At 34.2% G+C, this 26,803-nt stretch overlaps 2 protein-coding genes and 1 long non-coding RNA gene across 3 annotated transcripts; 2 read left to right on the top strand and 1 right to left on the bottom strand.

Moving 5' to 3' along the window:
• Positions 1-744: 744 nt before the first annotated feature.
• Positions 745-2,495, top strand: LOC113335212 (ABC transporter F family member 4-like). Its single transcript, XM_026581332.1, has 6 exons — positions 745-799; positions 1,032-1,109; positions 1,170-1,288; positions 1,588-1,723; positions 2,096-2,263; positions 2,353-2,495. Exons 1-6 carry the CDS (start codon positions 745-747, stop codon positions 2,493-2,495), a joined length of 699 nt encoding a protein of 232 aa, XP_026437117.1.
• Positions 2,496-9,785: 7,290 nt separating this feature from the next.
• Positions 9,786-10,121, bottom strand: LOC113335213. The gene has a single exon (XM_026581333.1). It carries the CDS (start codon positions 10,119-10,121, stop codon positions 9,786-9,788), a length of 336 nt encoding a protein of 111 aa, XP_026437118.1.
• A 12,283-nt stretch (positions 10,122-22,404) lies between these two features.
• LOC113335342 lies at positions 22,405-26,502 on the top strand. The gene is made up of 5 exons (XR_003353290.1): positions 22,405-22,837; positions 23,102-23,150; positions 23,404-23,514; positions 24,787-25,814; positions 26,135-26,502. It is a non-coding gene; the product is annotated as an uncharacterized LOC113335342 (long non-coding RNA).
• The last annotated feature ends 301 nt before the right edge of the window (positions 26,503-26,803 follow it).

Here is a 26,803-nt window from a genome sequence, read left to right on the forward strand (position 1 = left end):
TGAAAAATCGTCAAGGTATTAAAAAATTTCATTGACGACCCTCAACAGTCGTTAATGTTTAGACTGTTTAAGTGACGACTCTAAACTGTCGAAGATTCATTAATGGCAGAAATATACGACAGTTTTGGGTCGTCATAAAAATGATCAATTCCCTGACGACCCTTTGGAAGGGTCGTTACTGTTTTGGTTACGCATTTGACGACTTAAACAGTCGTTAATGTTTTAGAAATGTCGTTATAGACTGTCGTTAATCTCTAAAAAGAGTCGTTAGTGTATGACAGTTTAGAGTCGTTATTGTTTTGATCATGATGTATATGACGATCCTAGACCTTCGTTAATGTCGGTGAAGGGTCGTTACTTGAAAAAAATATTAATCAAGGGTAAAATAATATATTCATCTTCCGATTTTTACACCCCTGAAAAATTTTGGGGGCAAACAAAATTCCATGACCCCCAATTAAGCTAGGGTACAATAGTACCCCTTCAGCGGTTTCCAGCAGTTTCATTAACTTCCCCCGAACGGTCACAACATTTACACTTTCGACCGTTTCTTCATCAGTTTCTTTGCTCCTCCTCCATAAACTCCTTAACGGATCTGCAAAGAAATTTTTTTCTCAATCATTCGAAGAAATCGATTATTAAATCGATGATTGAAGTTGATTAAACCCTAGAAATCAATTTCAATCTCTAAAAACCCTAGAAATTACTTTCAATTTACAAACCCTAGAACTCAGTTCAGGTAAAATGGATGAAACACCAACAAAAACTCGTCTTCAGAAGTCGAAAGAGAAGGAATCAGGTATGAAAACTAGTTTAAATCATGGTATTCTTGCATGCATTCAGTAGATTTGATTTTTTTTTTCAATTTTAACTTTTGTGTCTTGATGTTGATGACCTAAAAGACGAAGAAGAACAAATCAAGTCGAAGAAACAGAACAAAAATGATGAGATTTATCATCTTCTTCATCTGTTAGTGTTTGATTTTGTTTTTTCCAGTTTTGTTTTTTTTTTAATTTTAATTTTTGTTCTAGTAACTGCCAATGATGTACCAGAAGCCGGAAATCCGGAAAAAAAAAAGAACAACAAATCTAAGAAGAAAAATGCTTCTGGTGAGATTTTCATCCTAAATATGTTTACGCATAATTTCTTTTGCTCTATAACTTACCCAGTCTTTGATTTTCATAACTTGCCTGATGATGTTGAAGATGAAAAAGGAGAAAGTGATAGTGACCAACCACTGAAGGAGATGAAAATGAAGGAAATAAAAGATACTCTGAAGAGCAAGGAAGTCTCTGGTATGTATCTTCACTAGTTCATGTGTGATTCAAGTTTCCATAACATGTTATCCAAACAAAAAACATCTAACATGTTATTCAGAATAAAATACTTGTGCATAACCTGTTATGCAGATGCATAAATAACAAGTTATGCATGTTATGCAACAAAAACTGTCAAAAATAACAAGTTATGCAGATAAAAATAAAATGTGCATAACTTGTTATACAGTTGCATGACAGGTTATGCTTACCAAAATAACCTGCATAACACCCTGTCAAACTTTTACTTTTGCATTTGAATCTACTTCAGTTTTTAACATCATTTTTACCTGCTAATGATGATAACCTAGAAGATGGAAAAGGAGAATCTGATGGTGACCAACAACAAAAGGAGACTAGAACCAGCGTAAAGCACGACGTTGTTAAGAAGAAAAAGAAAGTCTCTGGTATGTATTTACATTCCTTCATGTGTGTATGCAACAAACAAAATCTGAATAGCATGTCATGCAGAATAAAATAAATGTGCATGACTTGTTATGCAGATGCATGACAGGTTATGCTTACCAAAGTTACTGCATAACCTTATATGAATAACAATTTTCTGTCTAGATCCTAAAGCAACCACCCCATCAAGGAAATCGCAAAGATTGAAAGATCATGTATCACCTAGTTCACCGAAGCCTGAAGCAGAAAAGAAAAAAAAAAGAGAAGACTAAAAAGAAAGCTGGTGAGAACATAAGTTGCCTACATCTTTCATATTTCAGAACATAACTTGATCTTTTCTAATTATGCATGATTTTTTTCTTATTTGCTATTAGTTTCTGATCGGCAAGCTGAGGAGAAATTAATTTCGAACACTAGTGCATCTAAAGCTACTAAGAGAAAAAAGAAAGCAGAGAAAGCTGCACCGAAGGAAGTTTTAGATGACGATACAGAGAATGAGGATGATACAGATGATTTTGAGAAAGCTGCACCAAAGGAAGCTGGTAAGATTTGCTTGTGATTTCCTTTTTGTGTGATATATTGTCTCTTTACTGTGATTGATTTGTTTCAATGTTGATTTGGTCTGTTTCAGTCAAGCAAGCTGTTGATAAGCAAAAGAAAAGAAAAAGATGTGAACCCAAACAATCAGAAGTCGTGAAAAAGAAGAAGAAGGACATGCAAATTGAAAGTTCCGAAAGTGAAGAAGAAGATGAAGAAGAAGAAGAACCTGATTAGCAATGTGTTGTCTATAAACCAGGTGCATTGAATTCCTGTTATGAATCAGTAAATAGAATTATGTTGATCATTTACCTGCTAGTTTTGTAGTTAACAACTTGTAAAACACATAATGCTTCTTTAAAAAAAAATGCATAATAGGTTATGCAGACAACTGGGTGTGCATAACAAGTCATCATAGGTTATGCAACATAGTAAAATACATTTTAGGGTTATTTTGTTTTTGATACTCAGATTTTGTCCAACTTTTGAGTTTGGTCTAACATTTGCCTAGCTTGCTGTTTGGTACTTGAAATTGACGTTGACTTGTGTTGACTCCATTGTATTTTGACTTCCGTTTAATAATTATCAGAAAAATTATATAAAATCAAATTATTAAACAGTTTACAGTTACACCCTTCTACTTTAAATATATTGAGCTAGTAAGTTTGGAACCCACTTCTCTATATCTCCGCCCCTATCGCCTCCACCACCATATCACTTACATCACGTAATGCAACTACCAGAAAATATATCTATCATTTTCTTTATCGATTACCACTACTGCACCCATCCTATCTTCAACAAACATAATATTAAATCAAATGAATCCTAATATTGTATTTTTGTAGGATATGAAAATTTTACATACAACATCACCACTGCAATAATGGAAGAATCATAAAAACAATAAAAATAAAACTGAATAGATCTCCCAAAATCTAAGAAACAGGGGGTGGTGTTGCACTGTTGCTGAAGATGCTTGAACTCGTGAAGGTAATGTTGGTTGTTGATTAGGATCTAAAAACACTAATTTTATCACCAGGAGCATCAAACAAATGCATCATCATCAGGAACATCTGATTTATTTGATTTCGAGATTTGGGGCTTTTAATTTGAACAAATCACTTTCATTTTAGAGTAAGAATTTCTTGGGTTCTATCTTTTGTCTGAATTTGAGTTGAGATTGAAATTTAGATTCGTAATTGAATGATTTGTAATCGGGTGTGTACGTATCTACCAATTGAACGAGATTGTGATTTGTGAATGATTCAGAATTCCGTATTATGAAGCTCATCAATTCACAAGAAGAATATGATTAGAGTTTAGGGTTTTTTTGAATTACGGCAGAAATTGATTTTGTTGTCAAAAATCGTCACGTAAGTGAGAAATGGATTGGATTATGGGGAGAAGCTTCTTTAATTGGGTTTTTTTGTTGAATATATTCACGGGAGTTATGCAAAGAGGAAGAAAAATTGATTGAATTTGGGAAACTGCTTCTTTAATAGGGTTTTTGGTTGAATCGGTTTGTGGAGTTATGTAGAGTAGTTGATTTTGTTCAAGGGATTATGCAGACAAAAGAGAAATCGATTGGATTTGAGAAAGCTGATTTTTAAATTGAGCTTTTGATTCATGGGTTTATGCAGAATTGTGGTGTCTGTGGAGGCCGAAGAAGATGAACCGATGAAATAGAAAATAAATTAGGTTCAGAAAGACTTTTTTTGGTAAAGTGAAAGAATACAAAAGTATATTAGAGTAGTAATTAGAGTTTTTTAAGTTTTTTTAAGAATTATCAAACGGAAGACAAAATTTAATAAGTCAACACAAGTCAACATCAATTTCAAGTACCAAACACCAAGCTGGACAAATGTTAGACCAAACTCAAAAGTTGGACAAAACCCGAGTACCAAAAACAAAATAACCCTACATTTTAAGAAGTAGTGCATTGTAGGTTATGCATCTGCATAAAATGTGCATAACAGTTTATGCAGATGCCTGAATAAGAGGCATAGGAGGTTATGCAGTCAAAATAGCGGTTCTAACTTAGTAAAATGCAATTTTTTTGCTTTTTTGTTTATGCAGTGAAACCTAAAACCAAACCTGCAACTCAAAGGTACTTATAGAGCAGGATTTCTAAAGGTAGGTACCTTGTTCACAAAAATAAAGGAAAGAGGTGGTTTTAATCCAACGCAGGCTAGTATGATGAATGTGAGTCCATTTGGGAAATTCTATAATTGGGTATCTACTGCGGAAATGGCATTATTTGATGGTAAGAGCAGCCAGCTGATGGATGAGGTCTTTTTATCATACAACCATGATTATTTGAGCCAGCATTCATTCAAGGTGTCCGAAGACAAGTGTATATCGTCAACATCCAGTGAGCTTGCTGCTACTTTTCTGATTCCAAGAGTTAAAATAAATAGAGGAAAAAGATATTCTGACTTTAAAGGAAGAAATAGAGCTGACTCAGTCACTTTCCTTGGTCAAGCAATTCCCACTCAAAACAGCGGCAAGTAAAGTGAGTACAGATCCCAAAGCACGGTAACAAAGGTGTGGGTAGATGATATTCAAAGTCTGGTGTTGGAAAAACTTGATAAGAAAGGTTGTGAAGAGGAAGTTTTCTGCCTTGTTTGCCTCTACATGCTAGTCGTCTTGTTCTTTTGTTGGTCAATGGGAGACAATTTGGACGTCTCATATGTTGGTTTGGTGAAGAATTTGTTGTATCGTTTCCTGATTTGATTCACGAACACCTGATGGACGGCATCAAAACTGTAAAACAAAAGAATCATCAGATAAAGAATATCCCTGGTTGCACTATATATTCTCTTGTGAGTTGGGTTTTTTTTTTTACTTAATCTTTGTCAATAAACCAAATCAATAGAATATCTTATGTATTAGTTAATGTTTTTTGCAGCTTTGGTTGGCTGAGCACTCTGACATATCTGAGTTGGCATCCGACATCAAGGTCAATGACATTGCTACTACACCAAGAGCTGGGAGGTGGGACTTTGCAGCAATGCTCAAGAAGCATATTACAGACTTAAAGGTATTCTTTTATGAACCTTTATAAATAATTGCATAACCTATTATGCATATGCAGTTGTGAATGCATAACCAGTTATGCATTATTTAAAATGATATCTTATAAGTGCATAATATGAGTGCAGGGTTGTAAAATATGAGTGCATAATATGTTATGAACCTTTATAAATAATTGCATAAAATTTTATGCATATGTAATTTTGAATGCATAACCGGTTATGCATTATTTAAAAAGCGACAAAGTGTGAAGCAGTTATGAAATATCTGCATAATCAATTATGAATTATTTGATAATGAGTGCATAATATGTTATGCAGCTCCAATGTTTAATGCATGGTCAGTTATGCATTGCTTTAAATACTTGCATCACATGTTATGCATATTAAATGAGTGCATAATATGTTATGCAGCTCCAACGTTTAATGCATGGTCAGTTATGCATTGTTTTAAAAATGTTGTTATATTTATTATGTATTACCTAATGAGTGTTATTAATCATGTTGCAGTTTGATGAGAACTTTAGAGATGCGTACAGTCCAATGGAATTGGAACTCTGTGAAGCAAGAGAACCAAGAAACAGGAAAACATTATATGAACTCATCGCAATGGATATGGAAGAGAACAGAGACAACTATGAAAACACATTTCAGGACGTTACAGATCATTGAAGAAGAGGAGTTTCCCGATAGTCCTGGAGCAAGGTTGAAGAATGTCCAAGAAATGCTAAAAGACATCAAATAGACTCAGGAGAAATATAGACAGACTGGAGGAGACTTCAATTCTCAGTTGTATGATAAAGTGAAGGAGTTTCTCGTTGCTTCAGGCATAAAATAGGAGGTGCGAGTGGACTCATCAGCTGGCCCTAGCGTCAATGCATCATCAACTGAGCCTAGCATTCGATTGAGTCAAAATTTTCCAAGGAATGAAACACATGTTGAATTGGTATCCTCAACTGAACCACCACCTACACAAGAATCAATTCCAGAAGTTATCAGACTTGATAGCCAAGACCAATCTGCTAGTCAGGGACTCCAGTCTTCACCTTACAAGTTCATGGACCTGGAAAAAGCTGTCAATCTCTACAGCGACAAGGAAACATACACGCCAGAGGAATTACAGACAACACCAAATCTGGCAACAACTCAAGAAAGAATTGAAGCATAGAAGAAATAATTCCTTGTTGGAGGAGAAGATGGTGATGATGGTGATGATGGTGCTGGAGGAGAAGATGATGATGATGGTGATGGTGGTAATGGAGGAGAAGATGGTGCTGGAGGACAACAACAGAATGTAGCAGAAATAGCTGAAGGGCCCACATTTAATCTCCATATTTCACAAGGAGAAGATGGTGCTGGAGGACAACAACAGCAAGCTGTTGAGATTCCAGAAGAGCCAGTCGCAGAAAAGCCGCAACAACCATATGTTGACACGGCCGTTGCTGAAAACAAAGAAGAAGACCCAATTGCAGCCGAACAGAATCCCTCAAATCCAGCCACACAGGAAGCTGAAAACAAAGAAGACTCAAACAAAGCTGCAGAGAAGGAGCTAAATACACAGGCATTGGTAAAGAAAATATAAAACAGAACTGCTTGAATTTTTTTTAATGTATTTGAAAAGCCATGAACTGCTAGAAGTTTGTTTTAATGTCGAATCAACTATATACTATTTATTATTTTTAAACTATACTATTTATTATTTTTAATCTATACTATTTATTATGTTGTTGTTTTTAATCTATACTATTTATTATTGTTTTTAATCTATACTAGTTACTTAATTTTCTCTTGGTTGTATCCAACACATTTTGGTTACATGAATCTGTAGGAAGAAGAACTAGATGAGGAATTTGTTCCAAGAAAAGAATTTGAAAAGAAGAAACCTCTGAAGAAATACGCCACTAAAGGGAAATCAAACACGGCAGAAGAGGCTGTGAAGAACCAACCAGGAAGCAAGGTAAAAATAATCAAGGATAGGATAACATGCAATCAAAGGACAACCAGTATACTACTCAAAGATTGTGAGCTAGGGAAGCAGCAGAAGCAAAAAGACAAGCCTGTTGAGAATAAAGTGGAAGAAGAAAATCCTCGTACGTCTGCTGGCTTGACCTTCAGAAAATTACCTCCGCTGGAAACAATGGAATGCTTTCAAGATTACAAGGATACAATAGAACCAGCCTTGATGGAAGTACTGGAGACATACTTTAAGAATGCCAACATCCTGTAAGTACATCAAAAATACCTTTATGCTTGTTTAAAAAATCAATGCATTACAGGTTATGCTTCTTATGAAGTAAATTCATAAAAAGTTATACTTAAAAAAAAACCATGCATAATAAGTTATGCTTCTAAAACAGTCCATGCGTATCACAAACCTCTAGTTTATGGTTCTGCCGCATGTCACTTGAATAAAACATCTCACTAATTATGTCGTCTGCAGAAATTCGGCTTGGAGTATCAAAGAAGGAGAAGACTCGTACTTGTGGGATATTCGGATTCATGGAGATATAATAAGGCATCTAATGAACAATTAATACCTAGAAGAACAAGTAGTACGCTACTATAGTTATAGGTTGTTCAGAAAGTGGGAAAATGAAAAGCATGTTGATAGTGTTGAACATAGGTATGCGGAGTCTGCATTCATGACGTCAGATGCTTGGGTAAGTCAAAAAAATAAAATCATTTTTCTACATAACAAGTCACCATTGCATATTATCTTATTCCCATATTATTACTTCTGGATAACATGTTATGCAACTATTTTTGAACTGCATAACAAGTTATTCAGCATTGTTTCCTACACCTGTTGTGCATCCTTTCAATTGCACCCACTAACTTTTTTTTCCTAAATAATATTTCTTTTGTAATTCTTTGTTAGAACAAAAGAGAAAGATGTGATTGCCAAATATGTTGGAGAATTCATCTTGAATCTCTCTATTAAAGTTGAGAAAATGTTCATTCCAATGAACTATATGACAAAGGAAAACCCTGCTGGTAGAAATTAGACATTGTTAGAGTATGACTTTTCAGAGGGTGAGTGGAACTTCTATAACACAGTGTTGATAGCTATAAAGTTAACTGCAAGAAACAAGCTGTTTTAGTGGCAAAGGCTTGTATGCCTTATTTGATCCAAAGATATGACAAACTGAATCTATCACCACAAAATCGTGGATATAAAGAGGGAACCGCTTGTATACAAGGATATTTTTAACAAGATTGTTCCTGAACAAGGTCATCACCCCGACTGCCTCATATTTGTATGCTACTATATGAAGATGAGTATGAAGTCAGGCAGAAATGGATGAACTTGGGAAAGGAAGATGCAGTAGAAAAAGCCAACAACAAAAGAGTAAGTATGGTATTGAAAATGCTGACGGATCTTGGAAACAGTTGGGCGATAGATGCCAATGAAGACATCTGGAATGATGCTGCGCGTTAATGTGATGAAGCTGCGCGTCAATGTGATGCCAATAGAAAGGTTGAAACGTAACTTTTTTTTACAACTTGTGTGTTGTTGGTAGGTTGAGAATTTTAACTTGGGAGTGAAAACTAATGGGAAAGTAGTTAGTGTGAAGCTTAACTTCAGTCAGTAGTTATGTGTAATGTGTTGGTTTGAATCTTGTTTGAACAACTTATATCTTGTTATCTTGTCGATGTTTATATATATAATTATTATATATCAATGCTTGTTTCAGTGCTTCTATTTGCTGCAATCTTATTTCATTTAACTGTAATATGATAACGAGGGGGCGCTGCCCCCCTCGACCTCCGATTATAAACATAACATGATATAAATCTTACAAGGAAAATGAAGGAACAACAGGTTACATATAAAAATATAAATATCATGTTATGCAACAAAAAAGCACATCATGAAGATGCAGATGCATGAAGGAACCACAGTTGAATAACTCGTTATGTAGCCATCTTTAAAAGAATAAATACATAACAGATTGTGCATCTTCAAAAAAGAATGCATAACAGATTGTGCATCTTCCAAAAAGAATGCATAAGAGATTATGCATCTTCAAAACATAATGTATAACACGTTATGCATCATCAAAAACTAATGCATAATCTATTATGCATTTAAGAATAAAAATCAAAACATTATCTGATAGAAGCAGAAAAACAAATAGTGAAAAAAAGAAGTACTTGTTCATAAAAAATAATACAGCAACTAATAAAAGAAAAATGAATAAGGTTCAAACATAAAAGTAATAGTCTGAAGAAACAAACAAAATAATTGCTCTCCCTTAACTTCCCTTAGGCTGCTTCGGCGGCTTTGGCGGCTTCTTGTAACAGGTAAGATGTGTACATGTTTGTTTGTTGTGATGACCAATCTCAAAAAAATTACCACAACGCATAGCTCTCTTGGGAGGCTTCTCATATCTGCTCAAATGCCTATTAGCTTGTGGTCTCCCTGGCGGCCTCCTAACATCAGGTACATCGATAATATCATTACCTTCATAAACTTCAGGCCTGTTGTAGTTCAGAATAGGATGAATTGCATGGTTGTAGGCATTTTGAAGTATTCAGTAGTGAAATAAGGTTCAATAAAATCATTTGGATTAGAACCAGACATTGTTATCGATGCGAAAGCATACGCACACGGAAACCCATAGACGCGCCACCTAAGACAGGTACATGTCCTTGCCTCAAGGTTAAAACTATGAGAACTCTCCCCTCCCTCCACTTCATAAACATGAGTATCAGACTGTATAACCATCCAGGTTAAACCCTCATCAATAAGAGCCTTCATCTTAGTTTCATTCTTCCGTGTGAGAAGTGTTATGAAACTTTTACCAGTATTCCGCCTTTCTGACATCATACTCATCACATCCTTCCTTATCTGATCCAGAAGAGCATTTACATGGAGTTTCTTGTGTACCTTCATCCAACTATTGAAGGATTCAACAAGAGTAGAAGATGTCCTCCCATACCTAGAACCCTGAAAAAAGGCATTTGACCACTCTCTGGAGGGATATCTTAAATATAGTCTGCAACCCAACCATAACCAAGACCCCTAATCGTAGCGACGTCAGTTTGGAAACCTTCGGGACTAAGATCATACGCAGCAGCTTGAAATGAATCAATAACGGCACCATACGTTTCATCAGATGCATTAATAGGTAAGTTCATCTTAAGATGATAATAGCAGAAACTATGGAAGGCTCCAGGAAAGTAAAATGGAATCGCTATCTTTAATCCTTCTGCACGATCAGATAGAAATGTAATTGGCCTTTGATCATGATCAAGAACATTACTCAAATTCCTCATGAACCACTCTCAGTTATCATTATCTTCACTAGGTACTAGGGCCATGGCTAGTGGGAAGAACCCTGCACAACAAAAAATATAAAATCAAGCCAGCGTCTACATGAAGTATATGCAGCTAAAAAAATATATAATTTCTTATGCATCTAAACTAAATGATGCATAAGACATTATACAAGTGCATAAGACATTATGCAGCTAAAATAAAATAAGGTATAATGTCTTATGCATCTAAACAGAAATGATGCATAACCAGAAAAGTGAAAACAAATAATGCATAATGTCTTATGCATCTAAACTAAATGATGCATAAGACATTATGCACGTGCATAAAAAGGATGCATAAAATCAATAAGTGAAAACAATAATGCATAAGACATTATGCAGCTAAAACAAAAAATGTATGATGTCTTATGCATCTAAACAGAAATGATGCATAACCAGAAAAGTGAAAAACAATAATGCATAAGACATTATGAAGCAAAAATAAATAATGCATGAGACATTATGCACATATATAAAAAGGATGCATTATCAGAAAAATTACTATTTTCAGCATTGATAGTGGTTGCAGCCATGAGGCATCCTCTATATTTCCCTGTAAGAAAAGTAGCATCGACATAAACCATGGGACGAAGGTAACGGTAACCATATATGCATGCCTCGAAAGCAATAAAAAGACGCACAAACTTATTTGAAGGTGACTCATCTTCTTATTCAGTTGAACTATCCTCGTTCGATTCAGGTTCATCCGTTTGAACTTGAAAATCAATCCAACTCCCAGGATTTGTGTTGCAAATGGAATCTACATACCATACCAGATGCGAATACGACATGGATTCATCACCAAATATATCCGCATATACTTTATCTCTTCCATTGTAAGCTTGGTAATATTTCACATTGATCCCGTAGCTAGTTTTAAAAAACTTTTTCAAATCAGAAGCCTTGAAACTCGGATCACTTCTAATTTCATCCTTAATAAGACTAGAAACAAATTTGTTGCTGAGCCTGTGGAAAAGCCTTTGACATCCAACACCACAACTATGACTGCTAACATACTTATTAACCTTAAGCATCATGTTTTCAACACCAACAACACAAACCTTATACTCTCAAGGGCAGTTTTCTGTAGAGCATTTTGCATAGAACCTGCTAGGTTCATTCTTAGTATATACAAGAACACACCCATCCTTTACCTCGTATTTCTTTACTGCAATACTTACCTCTGCTATACCTCCAAAAAAAACTTTACCAACATCACCAAGTAATTTATCCCAACCCTCAGTCCTAAGAACCTTATCAATAGGCACATAACCATCTTCAAGAAAATTCACCATAGCTTCTTCTGGTGCAGGTTCTATTACACGTCTACTTGATGAAGCTTTACTACGACTGTTGGAAGAATTGGAGCCAACTTCAACAAGTAAATAAAAGCTCTTCTGACCTTTGCAGTGGAAACGAGATACAAAACACTGAAGAAGGACATCAGAATCAACTTGCACAAACTTGCTTCCATCATTAAAAGAAAATCTGACATGATGAGGAAGTAAACGAGTCCACTTATGGAAAACGGTTGTCTTTAAAGTCTATAGAGTTGTGTGCACATCAACAGGATGTGCTAAGAATTCACTGAAGTAGTGAATTACAACTAGTGCTCTAGCAGCAGGCATTTCACCCTGCAAAAACAAAAAAGAGAAAAAAATCAAACATATCTATCCTGCATATTGCTTCACAAGAATTCTTACTCAAAATTAAAAGATCTAATCAACAATAACAAAGACAAGTGAAGACGATCTACATTAACCATAATCAGATCAGAAATCAACAAGATACCAAAATCAATAACATCTCCATTAACGTAACAGAAAACAGATCAAATGAAAAACAAATCAAATGAAAAATCGAATACAACAGAAAAAAAAACTAAAAAATTGGTGTATCAACATCCGAACATGAAATCGAAACAAAAAGATTGAATCGAAAAGATCTACATTGATCGTAACAATTTCAGAACCTAGAAAAATAAAAAAAAATCAAAAACAAGCTTAAAAGATCTAAAAACCGATTCGAAAACCTAAATTAAGCTTTGAAAACCTAAAATAATAGATCCTAATCTTACAGAAACTAAAACCTAGAATCGAATCAACATCGAAACTAAAAAAAAATCAGAATAAAAAACGAACAAACCTGAAAGATTCTATTTCAGATTATCTTTGCTGAGTAAATTCAATGTCTCAATCAGCTACTTCTCAGCTCTCGATAATTCAATCTCTCGCAACTGAAGCTTAGGATCAATGTCGTTCTCCATCTCCTTCTCGATCTCCTTCTCAAACTCTCAGTTATCTCTCGAAAAAAAGAGTTGAGGCTAAACTGGGAAATAAAATAAAAAGGAAAGGTAATTTTGAAAACTCTGGGTGACGGAATAATTTGGAGGCCGATTCTGGGTGCGTGCGTGTGAATTTAAACGCGTGGGTTTCACAGTAGAAAAAACTGTAAAAATGGGTCTCACCGTAGTTTTCACATTTATTTATTGTTAGGATACCGACCCTAAACTCGTCATAAGCCCATGGGTAGAACTCAACTCAAAAACCGGTTGACTAGATGAGGGATCACATTGACTTACAAACTACCCAATTAAGCCCCTATCTACCAATGTGGGACTAAGGTCCCAACATTTATTATTAAACATTATAAACCCAATGATCACGCAATTCTTCAGGAATAATCTTGTATCCGTGGTGAACCCTGAAAGAAACTTTGAGCATCTATGATGAACCTTAGAAGAAAGTAAGTAACCTTCGATTGCAATTTTTGTGCAGCAGGAGATGTTACAGTTTCATTTACATACCTGCGGCTGCCTAAATTGGCATTACACACCTGACACTTGGGCTTTTCTATTTCTACAGTTAATGAGCCCAACGGGTATGGTCCAGTGCAAGGCTTATTAAAAGAACGACTTTTTGGAGACCATTTTTTTCTTTTTCTTTTCTTTTGAGGGGACCATGATTTTGTTTTTGGTAAGACATTTTGAAGTAAACTGAATCCATCCTTATCCAAATTTTTATATTAATACCAAAATTACCCTTCCTAACTAAGTTTGTGTAATGATTAGTTGAAGATTAAGTTAAGTTAATTAGTGAGGTTAAATTAAAATATTGGTTTTTTTTTTATAAGAAGAAGATGATGGTGATGGTGATGATGATGATGATGATGATGGAAAAAAAGACATTTTTTTGGAGATGGGTGTATATGAATTGAGTGATTCGAGTGACGAACTTGTTACTGTTGCTTGAATTGGCCAAACTTTCCTAAAAATGAAAACAATTTTATGTAGATTTTGGCTAGGTCAAACAAGTTCGCATACAATATTTGAAGAACAAGTAGCCGAACTTATCTGGAAATGCAGTTCGGTTAATGTTTCCGAAGAAGCAGGTAGTCGAACTTTACTTTAATGGAGTTTTTGCTTTGTTCGACTATCGGGTTCCGAGACAGGTAGCTGAACTTTTATTCTAGAGTATACATAGTAGTGTTTGGTTTTCAAAACAAATCTTCGACTAAATCGAACTCTACACAAGAGTTTTGAGAGTGAAGTTCGGTTAGGAGAAAAAATTCTCGAATACAACGAACTCAAAATATGTGTTTGCAGAGTAGAGTTCGGTTAGGAGAAAAAAAATTCCAACCGAACTCAACATATCGACTTCCAGAGAAGAGTTCGATCAGCAAAAAATTTTTTGCAAACCAACCAAACTCAGCATTTGTTGTTTTACACAAGAATTATGTTAGGGGACAAAATATTCCAACTAAACTAACCAACCAAACAAAACATATTGGTTTTAGGGAGGAGTTCGGTTAGAAAAAAAAAATCGAACCAACCACAAAAGTTGTTCTATACAAGAGTTCAGTTACGAAAAAATCGTAACAGCCAAAGTGTTCTTCGTGTTCTTGGTTTCATAATGTTTGGTTAGTAAACTAGGGTTTTTTTTAAACTACCTCTAACCGAACATGCTACTGTAACTTCCATTTAAACCCTATTTTGATGATTTCTACTCAATCTTTTCAATCAAAAACGAATTAAAAGTGATGGGTTTTTCAGTCGAACGAGGAACGTCACGGAAATAGGGAAGAAGAAGAAGAGAAGATTTTTTTTTTTCAAAACATAAAAATTTCGGCTGCCTCTTCTCTCTCACACCCTTTTTTTTTGGTTAATGATTTATGTAGATTAGATATTTATGATTAGGTTTGGGTGGTTTTAGGACACCCATTATAAATATAGGACAGCTGGCCTAATCAAGTCATGTTCCCCCATAAAATCGTTCTATTAAAAAAATAATAGTATTTTAGTGTTGAAAATTACTGGTACTACAGTACTAGTTGGTTTCATATGATCACTTAATGACTTTATCATTGTACTATAGTGACACCGACAGAAAACCAGTGGTATACAAAGAGGATTTTCACGTTCCATTTATGCTTCTTCACATGTGGTGTACTATGTCTTTCCATCTATTTAGGTTTTGAAGAATGAAAATGATTTTTAGACAGCTTTGGTAGTTAGCTCCCACAAACAACTGTCGTCGTAGCAAATCAAGCGGCAAATGGTTTAGCAAACCGAGCAGCGGATGATTGTTCCATAGGGAGACTCACGACAACAATATGGGATCATACAATTCCGCAATCTATCAATTCTATTGTAATAGCAGACTCTATGGGTATTACGTACCCCGTGTAATTTCAGTCTAATTTAATAATTTTCATGCTTCAAAAAAAAAAGAAAAATGTCGTCGTAGCTGCTAGCTGAATATATGGACAAAATAAAATTTGACTTTGTTGACTCTATCTTTTAAACAGGGAAATTAAGATTTTATATTAGAAGAAGTGTATTTCTCTCACCCCTATTATTTCCATATTTCTCTATTCCCCATTATTTCCCTCGTTCTCTCTTTTGTAGCCTTGCTTCTTCGTTTCTTCGCCTCTTCTATTTTATGAGTTATAATTGAAGCACAAAATCTCATCTCTTAGCTGAAGTCCGTAAATAGCATAATTTATCGAAAAGTTTAACACTTTTTCTCGTTCCGTTGTTCTGTTATATGATAGTGGCTTACAACATTGCACTCGTTACAAAACAAAAAATTTAAATCAGGATTTAAGTTTTTATTCTACTTATTTATTCAATCCATAAGGAATTGGGTTATAAAACTTCGTTATATTTGGTTTTAGTAATATGATTATTCTTGATCTATTTGCCATAGATCACAAATGGGTTTTATGGTTTTGTTAAGATCTCTGTTTTTTTTATTATTATTATTATTATTATTTGTTAATTATAGTATAAAATTATATTTATTAGCTGAAGATCAGATATTAAATTCTATTACTATTCCACGGTTATGGCAGGAATAGAGGGGTTTTCAACTCTTAAGAAATCCTCAAATATATAATGGATTGAAGTTGAAAATTGGGGCCACGATCCTGAAGAAATGTAGAATTTTTACCTAGACAATGAAAGGGGGAAAGGTCTTTCAGCAAAAAGAACGAGCATCAGAAAAGAATAAAATAAGAATTGTTTGGTAAATAACATATTGTTGTGGTTATATATGTAGGATTTAAAATTCCTAGGAATAAAAACCCACTGAAGACCGGTAAGTATATGAAGTGTGGATGTCCAGCTAAGATGACTGCACGCTTAGTTATAATGAGTAATGTATAGGATGTTTGAATTCAAGGGCATAATATGTATGCATGTACTCTACGTGTTGTGTCGTAATTCTATAGACCGTCTTCTAGATAAATATATTTCAAATAGGTGGAGAAAACATATCCGGAGATCCTACACAAAGAAGAAGTTATATTTTAGTAGTTGTAAGAATTCGGACCTGCAACAACGTTACAGGGATATGTGTACTGGATTCAGTGAAATTGCCGATCATGTAGCGGAAAATGATGACGAATACAATGCCATGAATGCTTGGTTAATTGAGATAATGAAATCCTTGAAAATTATCAATATTCACCGTTAGATGAAAGCTTTGTATCTTAATCACAGATACAAGATATACACTTTGGTTAGGTAAACCGTAACCGAACCGTGTATAAAGACCATGTCCAACATGGTTAGCCGAAACTAGATGATTTGAACTTTAAAAGCTTAACATTCATTTTCATGTCCACTAAGACATTAATATTGAGTCACAATTATGTGATCAAATGAGTCTAGTGTTAGTTAGAGAACTGATCAAATGCAAATCACTTCATATAAATAATTTAATTACACTTGAATCATAATCAACATACTTTGTAAATGTTCTAAGTACAATTACTTGAATTATTCATGAATCGGCTGAGTCACAGTACGCGAACCGGTTTGTAAAACTTATATGCAATAACCGAGTTCCGGAGTGACATAACATTTGCATCTCACGTACCGGTTTGCAAACTTAGGTGCAACTTAAATTTCCGGAGCTGACAGATTTTCAGTTTACGTACCGGTTTGCAAAATTAAGACTTTTAACTGGTTCCGGAGTTCACAAAACTTTTTCAGTTCACATACTGGTTTGGGTATTAAACTGGTTCTAGAACATAGAACTGTTTTGGCTCGCATACCGGTTTGATTATTTTAACGTGGTTCCCATACCACAGTTCCAAAATGGTTTGCATACGAATATGCATATATACCTATCTGGATCATGAAACAAACATATTTTCCCATGATGTACATACGAATATGTGAATCACACAAATCTGAAATTCGATATATAGCTACTCCGCTACGTGTACGAATACATGTAATACGGCTTCAGGCATATAACAGTTTTCTCATTTTATAAGACTGATAACAGTGTCTTGTATTCTGAATATAGTAGTTATATATTTCTCTAAATCAGTTCGAAATATTCTGTTCCAGGCTATTTTCAAATGATGAACTTGAGTCATGATTTGGTTCCGAACAATAAATTGTTCTCCACCGAAATTTGATCAAGTATGAAAAATGTTTATTAAGCTTAGTCATTATATTTCTAGAAATTCGTAAACTAAATATATTCTAGACTCGAAATTCTTGTCTATGCAAGCTAGTTTAATTAGTTATACTACAATCGTCTCAAGGATAGGAAAGTGAATATAACTTGAGAAATAGGTGGTCCGGTCTTCACTTACCTTTTGTTGATGAAGTTCTCGAAAAGCTTCGGTTGATCTTCGTCTTCAAACGATAGAACACAAATGATGATTGGCTCGTTTCTCAACTACCTCTATCCTAGACCGAGACTTAACTAATTGTAGACTAGAAATCAAGATATAGTTTTGACAACTAAATTTGAAAACAAGTTTGATATAGCAACAATTGTGAGTTCGACCGAGCAATGCTCTGACACTATTTTTCCTTGTGTCATCTGTTATATAAGAAGTCCATTGTTTCCATAAAATTAAGTTACAAAAGAGTTTTCTTATCCTCTTATCATCAATTAATGAGTTGAAGTTTCAATTTGAATTGAAAACAAACAAACTTGGAATGCCATCTAGCCAGGATCTTTAGATCTCTCGGCATAAACTGAGGAAACACTAATTATTATATTTTCTGCATGGTAAAATCGGTTTAACAACATGGTGTTTTATTAAAACAGTAGGTGACATTATGAGCTTACCAGAACCTGCAACCAAAAGTAGTCAGATGAAAATTTAATAGTTGAATTCTATACTCAGTTAAGAAGCAAGACTTACTAGCTACCGACGCATTGTGAGCAAGATTTCTCTTGCGTAATCAAGTAGTCTGGTGTATCCTCCCATTGGTTTTGCAGTATGTATTCTTCTATGAAAGTAGTTATCAAAATGTATATTTCGGAACGTTGTTAATTATTTTTGTGCTTTAATGCTTAATTAAAAGGTCACAATCATAAGAAGTCCAAAGTTTCAACAGAAAGAGATTTAAATCAAAACAGTGGTATAATCACAACTATCAAAAGAATGACACAAGAATTTATAACTAAATACTTGTCATTAACTTTTATTTATAGTATCCAATAATCCTTATAAAAATATTAATTGATACTAATCAACAATCTTATTAGTCTATTTCCTTAGAAGACTAATCAATAAATCAATCATTTGATGCACTCTGATTGTTCATTGATGCTTCCTCGGTGCTCAATCTTCCGAAACTGGTCTCATAGGACTTGTCAACAACCATCTCTTATTTTTTACACTTTATCCTCGAGTTATTCTTTCATTAGAGCAAGTTCAACATTTGTCTCTTCAATTTTCTCCTTCAGCTAATCTTGATTTTGAACGAAGATGATGAGGTTATTAATTTCTAAGTTTCTCAAAACCAGCTATCTAGTCCATCATTCCATTAGTTGGAAACCACGTTGTTTCATTAAAATCTTTCCCTTTAAAAGCTATGAGATACGTTTCCTTCCGACATCCATTAGAATTACTGGAATCATAATGCACAATGAGATTATTTTCTTTTTCCTTTCGGTATCGATCCCTTTAGAATTCTTAACCATTAGAGTTTCCTTCTTGTTTTCCTTCGTGATGTTGCGAGTCACTGGAGGCATACTCAAAATCTTTTACAAGAATTATACAGGTGATTTGATATACCTACAGTAAGCAGGAAATTTTCTTAAGAGATTAATTGAGAATATATATTCGTACCGAAAAGAGCATAGGATTTCACTTGAGAAAATAAACACAAATAGATTTGATTATTTTCTTACCAATTTTTAAAAACAAAGTATCTTTAACCACCCTGGTTAATTACATACTTTGTATCTTTAACCATCCTGGTTAATTATATACAAAGTAGGAAATCGACGTACGGAAGAAGCACCACTGCTTGAGCGTTATCTTTAACCACTATTTTGTACAACTCATTCACGCTAGACCAACTAATCCTAAATTTAAACTTTCTTAAACTCAAACTATCACATCTATGTGGTATCGACCCTTTTCTTTGAGACGAAGTCTCAAATATAGACAAATCGAATTCCTCCATTTTCTATTCTAGCAAACACTAATGGATGCACAATCAACATATGATACCCCAAAATAAAATAACATTAAGTTATGCACAATCGACATATGAAAACCCCCCCAAAAAAATCATATTAACAACATCAATTTCACCTACTTAATCAATAACAAAACAACTGAAATAGAGTTAATCCTCAAACTCATGAAAAATACACCAAAAATGCCCAAATAAATTATGTTTACATATATATCAAATTACAACTACATTAATCTTAACAAATCACATTGGAATCATACCAATTTCATAAATTAAGTATCATAGCATAACTATCAATCAAGTTTCATAACAAATTTGTGCCCTAATTGAACCCTAAGTTCATATTACAAAATTTCAACTCAATAACCTCAATTGAAACCTTGAGCAACTGCTATATGACATCATATCCAACTCAATAACATCAATAAATCGAAATCAAAAGACTTAAACCAAAACCAAAACCGAAATCATAACATCAATAAAATCAATCAAAAGTTCTTTTCATACCTAGAGTTAATTTGTTGATGAAAATCTCCCAAAACAGCACCAGTAAAACCTCCACAGCAACTACTTTAGTCCCTTTAAAACCATCCCATAAAAACGTCCTTAAACCCCATGAATCTCGCCATGCAAAGTCGTTTTTTCGTCTGTGGAAGAAGAAGAAAGAAAAAAGAAAAGAGAATGAAGAAGCTCTCTTATGTTCAATTTGTTTGAGTAAAACTGGGACCCTAATTAGATAGCGCCCAATGCCAAACCATTCATCGTTTTGACCGTCTTGACCGAGTCAAGACGCCCACTGTTTGGTCGTCTGCGTGAAATTTGGGGAGACGCTTAAGGCGTTGGTGTCTGACCCTATCTGGTGTGGCGTTTTAAACCTGAATCTTGAATCCCCACTACGCTTGGACGTTGAATTTTGATTACGTGTCATGGGGAGAAACTTAAATCTTGGATCACGACTAGACTAAGCCTGAGATTAAAGACTTAGTCTAGTAAAAAGGATAATAGCGAAGAAATCATATAAGAAAATCGAAAATATGATTTATTTATTTTCTTCTTTTAAAGTAGAAAAAAAACTAAAAAAGTGATGTTTACATAAAAGGAATCACATAAAAGAAGTTAACAAGAAGTGTCCTTAAATCAATGACTTCTACAAGGATTCACGACTTATTTTTTCCTTTTTATGGAGCATAGGATTCACCAAAGTGAATGCCAGATTACGCGTGAAAATGTATATAATTGAAGGGTGATTTTTGTTTTGTATATGATGTGGTTCTTATCAACTTTCCACAGTTGGTCAAAGATTCATGGTAAACGACTAGAAAAACAACTCCAAAGCAATCCCTTTCAAACTATCACCTATGGATAGTCTCATTTGGAGACTAAATCCATCATTTTGAGGAGAATTCGTTTGATAGAAGGAGCGAGGCTATTATGGGAGAAGAGTTTCAGATACACCATGACGCTTGAAAATGCGAAGAACGGGTCATTTGTCCAAAATCCATAAAGTACGGGAGTATGGACTACTGAAATATGAGTTTGGGTGAAAAAACATAAGAAAACTTAGTTAGGTATACCCTTTAAATTTATTATCTTATCGTTTTCTCTCTCATATTCATTTTCACTCTTCATGTTAAGATTAATCGCGAGAAAGGTCTTAAGTTCCGAAATATAAATCGGATTTCAATAAAATTTATGTTTTTGTAAAAGGCTCGAAAAAATCTACAAAACAAGATCCGTTATCGATATGAAATTCGAAAAAGAAAAAAAAAATTGAAACCAGACCGATAATACATTATGCACCCATGTGCACCATGGCAAAAATTTATTTCCCATAAAAATATGCATTATGCACCTAGGCGCAACGTGGCCAAAATTTATTTCATATGAAAATATGCATTATGCACCTAGATACAACCTGAACAAAAATTATTTTCCATAAGAATATGCATTGTGCACCCAGGTGCAACCGGGTAAAAATATTTTTCCTATAAGAATCAAATATATAAGTGCATCTTGTGTACTTCAGGATAAATCTAGGTTTATTTATAATACAAAATAGAAGGGCTTTGGACGGTCGGATAACATTTTGAGAGACAAACGCTGCATCCGACCATCCCAGTCTCATCTTAGCGAAAGACATCTGACGGATGCAAGAGTCGTAATCTATGATCATTATGAATATACATTAATTGGGTTCTGTCATAATTAGGATCATAAATAAAAATTAAATTCAATTAAACAAAACCAAATTTCTTACCAAAAGATAGTCTTTCTGAGTTGTAGACGATATTTTTATGAACTTTGAAATATGGAAACAAAAATAATTAAGACGTTTGGCTTTAATTATGTCATTATTCTATTTTTTCATTGTATTTCTCCATCTACAAATAAACAATAATTTTCTTCAAAAAAATAACCAAATAATTTCTCAAAATTAACAATAGAAAATTTCAATTAAATCCATAAAATTTAATGAAAACTAAGTTATTTCTCCGCCACTGAAGGATTGTGCATAAAAAACCAATTATAGAGAATATCCATGATAACGAGTTATTTTTTATTTTATTTTTTAAATCATGCATCAAAAAGAAAAATAATTTATAAATCATTTATAAATAACAAAATACTCTAACATCTATCTTACAAAAACAAATGGTTTTTGAACCATCTAACGATTGTAAATGTACCTTTTTGAGCCATCAACGGCTCTTAATCTTCTCATAATGGAAAAGATAAATCGTGGGTGAGAATGCAACCCCTTTTTAAGCCATAATCCGACCGCTGAGATCACTTCTTTCACTTATTCTCTTCTTCGGTTACCAAATCTACTTAACGCCAATTTCATTAAAATCCAATTACAATCCCTAAATTAGAGATTTTGTTCCATAAATTCTCTCCCATTGCTCGCCGGTTACACAGGACATTATCAAAAACCATTAATTCAATCCCTTTGATTCATAATAATCAATTTCTTCGGTTACAGAAACCCTTGAAATGCTCGACTACATAAATCTTCCCATGTTTCTCCATTTCATCTTCCCATGTTTCTCTGTTTCTTTCTAACTATCATCTTAGTCTGGATTCTTGCATTCGAACTTCCACAAATCAATTAGTCTGGATTCTTGCATTCGAACTTCACAAATCAATATTTTGTTTGAGCCTCTTTTTCTATTGTATGGGTTCGAATGCGTAGATTTTTACAGTCACAGATAAGCCATGTCTGGTTCCAGCTCATGTAGGGAAGCTTCATACCAGAATTGTTTGTAAGTTTGCAGATTGTGTAGAATAAATTTAACATATAAATATGCTTTAAATCTTCATCACTTTGTATTCTGCTTATTTTATCTAACTTAATCTCGGTGTAAAGGCAAGTTTTGGTACTCATTTATGTTGCTTGCCAGTTGATATTTAGCTTTTCTCTTTGTTATATGGAATGTCGATATCCCATCCTCTCAAAGAATACTTATTTGTGTGCTTTATTGTATAATTTTCGCTTTCACTAATTCATGTTGGTAATTCATATGCAGATGTCTATTCAGACTTGGTATCTCTTGATTTCCCTGGAAAAATCATATGGTATGTAACCAACTACGGGCTCCATCATTTAATTTTCTCTTAGTATGATGTGTTTTCCTAATGATGTTTTTGGTTTTCTCCTAAAGTTTCCTTATGGTGTAGTACTGGATAAGATCATTCACCAACTTTTTATACTGATGATTTGTAGCGAATGATGATAGATCTAGCGAAAATAAAGAATTATGAAAGTGTTGCTTGAAATCAGTTTATGGTCGTATTCTGCTACATCTTTGGCCATATTAATGTGTTTCAGGGTATACAGTGGCCCATAAACTTACAAGATCTGTCCTAGGAAAGTAGCTGGCAAGGAAGGTCACCAGTGGTGCAAGAGATGCGAAGCTCAAGTTCCCGGCACCGTACCGAGGTGACATCTTATCTCTATTACAAGAAGGTTTTGTTCAATATGCATAGGCGTATGCATTGGCGCAATTTCGATTTATATTTATGGCAGTTCAATTACTTACTCCCACTGCACTTACAAACTCAAATTTTTTACCTAATGTTAAATATCTACTTGCTTCATTTTGAATTTCAAGACCCTACCGAATCAACTATTTTTGTGTCCTTCAAATCCGAGGTCGAAATGATTGTTCTCCACCTAGCAATATACATGGTGTTGATGCCAGAAGTGCACTACAAATTCCCAGCAACTCCTGTGTGTATTGATGTTCGTTTTTTTGGCCATCATTAACCTCTAGGGGAATTTTGGACCCAAAAGTGGGTGACGCATATCTGTGTTTTCGTCGTAACCCATATGACAGTTCTTTGAATTTTGATGGTCTTATTAGTGTGATCTGGCGTCAGCATGGGCTACAAAATCTTAGATTTTCCTTTATTCTTTAACCGACAATTTTCTCTTTGTTTTGGTGCTTTGCAGTTTTACTTTTTGTGCTTGTTCTTGCTATGATTAGAGGTTCGAGCCTTCCACGACTCTGTTGTTTTAGTTGCTCTAAAAATAAAGCATATAAATTAAATCAGCACCTAGCAAACAAGGTGGAGAAATATGTTACTGAAGGGGTTATATATGGCTGATAAAATTTCATAGATATGTTTTACAATAAGGTTAAGCTAAGCTAAATTGATTCCAGGACAATAATCATTATGTGGTCACTTATAGTGTAAAAATAAAAATGATACTCACAGTGATATTTTTTTAGCCTGCATGTGGTGTCCACTTCACAATTGATATATCTATTCTTCACAATGGAATATATTGTGTAAAAGGTTTCTGATATGTTTTGGTTTTGTGGTTTTGTTATTGGTCTTTAGATAACATGTGAAGTTCAAGGTGATATCTTTGTTATGTGATGAAATTTTAGTGGTTTAGGCTCATGAAATTCAATGGTTTTAATTACAAACTTGACACTTATTTCCGGTATTGGCTATGTTCCCATTTTTTATGTTTTGAAAAGTTATAAAGCTATATATTTTTTGAATGGGTCAAAAAACAACACATGGTAATTTGCTTTTGGAGTCACTCTATCTATTTTTTTAATCGGGTTGTACAAGGTGTTCCTGTTGCAGTATGGGGGTGAGTCTGGTGTGTTGACTCATTAGTTAAAGAGTATGAATGTTTTTGTCGATGTCAGACCAAGCACACAAAGATTCACTTATTTATCAGATATGGTGTTTGCAGATATAAATGGTAGATGGAACATGGTGTACGGTACAAGGCAGGTGTGAGGTGATTGATGAAAAACGGGCATTTGGAGTAATTGAAGACTATGCCATACACCTAATGCTTTATCACTCCTCATTTGCACTAAACTCTTTGGCTTTGACTTGCTCTACAGAATCCGAATTCCTTAAATATCAATTACATTTTTAAGGAATCTTATAGTTTTGATATATACAGGTACCAACTACCATTTCTTTTTCTATATTTGAACTTACTCAAAAATTTCATATGCTTCCCTGTTAATTAGTGTAGTTAATTATTATCATGTGTTGTTTTTTCTTAGTCTGGAATTCCTTTTTTTTTTAACCTTTATTGTACTGATATGTTGTGGTACTTCATAGCACTGCTGATTTGAGTAGTTATTGGAAATAATGAAATTCCCAATAGATCGAAGTGAAATACCTTTGATTTAAGGTTGGAAGTAGTTTCTATCCATCCAACTATAGTTGGGTGCTATATCTATTTTTTGAGTGAAATACTGCCTGTCTATTTTTCTGGTGTGTTGGATGGAGTGAAATATTGCCTGTCTATCTAGAATTTTTGATGTAGTGTCATGTAATTTGTGCCTCAGATTTTGTAAACGGCCTGCAAAATTTGCTTGAAGAAGATGATTTAGTGGTAATCTTCTTCATAGGTTTCTTCATTTCGTTCTTCGTTTAGTTTGGATTAATTAGATAAATTAGATTTGTACTCGATTGGTATATTTTCGTAATGTTATCGAAGTGAAATACCTTCAAAGGGAATTCCACAAAAGCATGGGTTGTTTCTTCCACACCGTACAGAGGAAAATCAGCAAAAAGATTAGTAGAGCGTGTAGCGAAGGCATAAAAATACAAGATTAGAAGAATTGCGGCAGATAACATTTCTACTATCTGCCTCTTCTTTGATCACTCTTCTGCACATCCCTCTTCTTAGATGATCAATTCCACTTAATTTATCTAGACTGCCAGAGTAAGGCATGTGAGAGACCTCAAGTTCTAAAACCGGTAAGTTTCACCATTTTTCTGTCTTTGTTATTGTTTTGATAATCAGTACCAACATGATATGTTTCTATATACATGTCTGGATAAATCTCACCATGTCGTGTGTTCTTAAATGAACCGTGGGGTGCACTCTCCCTCTCCATGTGGGGAGCGGTTTTGGGGAGTCCCATCCCATGGTTCATGTAGAATCATCCAGGATCCTTTGTAAATTAAGAAAAACAAACCAATTTTAGGCCTTAATTACGAACATACATGACATGGGGACACGGCTAATATCATTTCTTTAAAATTTTCGTCGTAATGACAATCTACTATTTGGGCAGTGGCGGAAATGTATAGATGACACTATGAGTAGAATCAATAAATCAGCTGATCTGTAACCTGGAAGAGCATGGAGTCACCCAACAACTCATTGTGGTTCCTTTTGCCTGGACACATGTCAAAATATACAAAGGTATAACATATGTTGCCTACTCAACCAACAAGGCTGGAATAAAACTAACAAGGCTTACCGAGGAGAAATAAAATTGGTGTCGGACGATGAGGATTGAACGGTGCATCTATAGTGTAACTTGAGTGGTGATATGTAACATGTTGACTAAAATATTTACTATTCCATGTTGATGTTTTTTTGTTGGCTTTGCTTTCTGTATTGAGAAAATTGGGAATATGTCCCAAAATTGACTGTCATTTTGGGGATATGCCCAGGATTCCAGTTTATGGGAATATGCCCAAACTAACGGTTTCCGTCAAGGAACCATTAAATAGTCAATTTATCGTAAATGTGTTTGAACTTTTTATCTAATTTCTTCGAGATTTTTTTAGTCGCAATATGTTCCCGTCAAAGGTATTATTCAACCTTAAATCAAAGGAGTTCTGATCACCATATTGGTGAAGATAATTAGACATCAATGGATATGTTGCAAAGATCATGATGGATTTTGTTTCACTCTTTTCCTATTTCTTGAATTATAAACTTTGTTTCAAATTGT

This window comes from Papaver somniferum, unplaced genomic scaffold (genome assembly GCF_003573695.1).
Source record: "Papaver somniferum cultivar HN1 unplaced genomic scaffold, ASM357369v1 unplaced-scaffold_139, whole genome shotgun sequence".
Lineage (NCBI taxonomy): Eukaryota > Viridiplantae > Streptophyta > Magnoliopsida > Ranunculales > Papaveraceae > Papaver > Papaver somniferum.

Excerpts from the sequence above, each read along its gene's own strand:
- LOC113335212 (XM_026581332.1), top strand. The coding sequence starts at position 745 with ATGGATGAAACACCAACAAAAACTCGTCTTCAGAAGTCGAAAGAGAAG. Across the intron at positions 1,110-1,169 it reads TAAGAAGAAAAATGCTTCTG|TCTTTGATTTTCATAACTTG; the intron begins GTGAGATTTTCA and ends TAACTTACCCAG. Across the intron at positions 2,264-2,352 it reads AGCTGCACCAAAGGAAGCTG|TCAAGCAAGCTGTTGATAAG; the intron begins GTAAGATTTGCT and ends GGTCTGTTTCAG.
- LOC113335213 (XM_026581333.1), bottom strand. The coding sequence starts at position 10,121 with ATGTCAGAAAGGCGGAATACTGGTAAAAGTTTCATAACACTTCTCACA.